Source organism: Asparagus officinalis, chromosome 8 (assembly GCF_001876935.1).
Source record: "Asparagus officinalis chromosome 8, Aspof.V1, whole genome shotgun sequence".
Taxonomy (NCBI): Eukaryota; Viridiplantae; Streptophyta; class Magnoliopsida; order Asparagales; family Asparagaceae; genus Asparagus; species Asparagus officinalis.
This window is the reverse complement of record NC_033801.1, coordinates 126,710,164-126,711,798: the sequence shown is the minus strand read 5'-3', so window position 1 is coordinate 126,711,798 and position 1,635 is coordinate 126,710,164. Positions and strand designations below refer to the sequence as shown.

Here is a 1,635-nt window from a genome sequence, read left to right as displayed (position 1 = left end):
CCGGATCACTATCATTTAGATCGAAATCATAACTTGGAGCTTGGATATGTGCTCTATCGGTTTCATAGCGACCAAGAGCATGAATTTACACATCAGACCCAATTTACTCATTTTAAAATTATCTTTAAACTGTGCCGCTTATACCTAGATTGTTCTTATATCATGTTAAATCATTTCTCTTACATTAAAACTTGAAAGTTCCAATAAAGTTTAAAGATTATAATTTTATACTCTAACATGCGACGCTCACGAAAATCTTTTTAACTCGGTCCATGCACAATACAGGTGCACACACAATAGGCCAAGCAAGATGCACGAGCTTCAGATCCCACATCTACAATGACTCCGATATCGACCCTTCCTTCGCTACACTGCGAAAATCGAACTGCCCGAAACAAAGCGGGTCGGGCGACATGAACCTGGCTCCATTAGACCTCCAAACTCCGACAACCTTCGACAACAACTACTATAGAAATCTCGTTGTCAAGAAAGGATTGATGCATTCTGATCAGGAGCTGTTCAATGGTGGATCAACTGACTCCTTGGTGAAGAGTTATAGTGACGGAACTGGCAAATTTTACTCTGCTTTTGTTGAGGGCATGATTAAGATGGGAGATGTTAGTCCCCTTGTTGGGTCTAATGGAGAGATTAGGAAGATATGTAGCAAAGTTAATTAAGTGTTTTTGAGAAAGTTTAGTGGTGGGTGGCTTCAACTTGTCTAGCTTCGAAGTTGTATAATTATTGAATTTTTACCTATGTATTTTTGGGGGTGCGTTGAACAAAATCTTTCCCAAGTTTGTATATTTCACAAATTCTTCTGAATTTGTCTTAATTTCCTACCACGACTAACACCGTTAAGTTTAATGTGTCGTGTGTTACTCATGTTATAGTAAAAGAATGGATGTTTCTGTCCAAGTCTCAAATAAAATTTTTGTCTATATCTTTATTATTCATCCCTTCCCATTTTTAGAAAAGGGTAATTTAGATTTCTCTTACAAAAGTGTCGTTATGATAAAGCAATAACTCGGTGAAGGGTCAGCTTTTGCATCTTAGATTCAATTTAGTAACTTCCACGAAACTAGTTTTGACCTAAATCACTTTTGTTCTGGACCGAAGGGAGGTGTATCAAAACTGTTGATGTTATACAATCACACAGATAAACTGATAGGAACTGGGTTGATGAGAGGCCGCTAACTTCTCAGAATATCTGATTTGGAGTTGAGTTATTCTTCCCTGCACGTGTAGCAACTCGCAAGAGGGCGGGGTCTGATTCCCCCGTTGTTCCTCCGACGATCAAGTTAGCAATGTACTTGAGTGAGAAAAATAGAGAACTATTGCAGTTCTTAAGTGCAGTGGAATGACGAAAAATACAGAGAAATTGCTTACCCTCGTGTTGGGAATAGTTTTTCCTTTTCTGGTCATGAAGGTAGGGCATTTTGGCCTCTTTGGCCGGGCATGGACTGGCAGCTGAGTCAGCGTCGACTTTACAGGTGTTGATTGTGGAGTGGTCGCGGAACGGGCAACATCACTTCGACATTAATGAGATGGGATAGGCGGCGTGCGAAGCCGGAGTGGTCCGATGTGCCATAAATAGTGTTGAGGATGAAGAAATGATGGCACTTGTCAAACATTTAA

General features: G+C 40.1%; 1 protein-coding gene across 1 annotated transcript in view; it reads left to right on the top strand.

The window, feature by feature from the left end:
* LOC109820508 (peroxidase P7-like) overlaps window positions 1-908 on the top strand; it is a 2,148-nt gene extending 1,240 nt beyond the window's left edge. Inside the window, exon 4 of the mRNA XM_020386661.1 lies at window positions 286-908. Coding sequence (XP_020242250.1) covers window positions 286-677 — 392 coding nt within the window. The 3' untranslated portion in view covers window positions 678-908. The remainder of the gene's footprint in view (window positions 1-285) is intronic.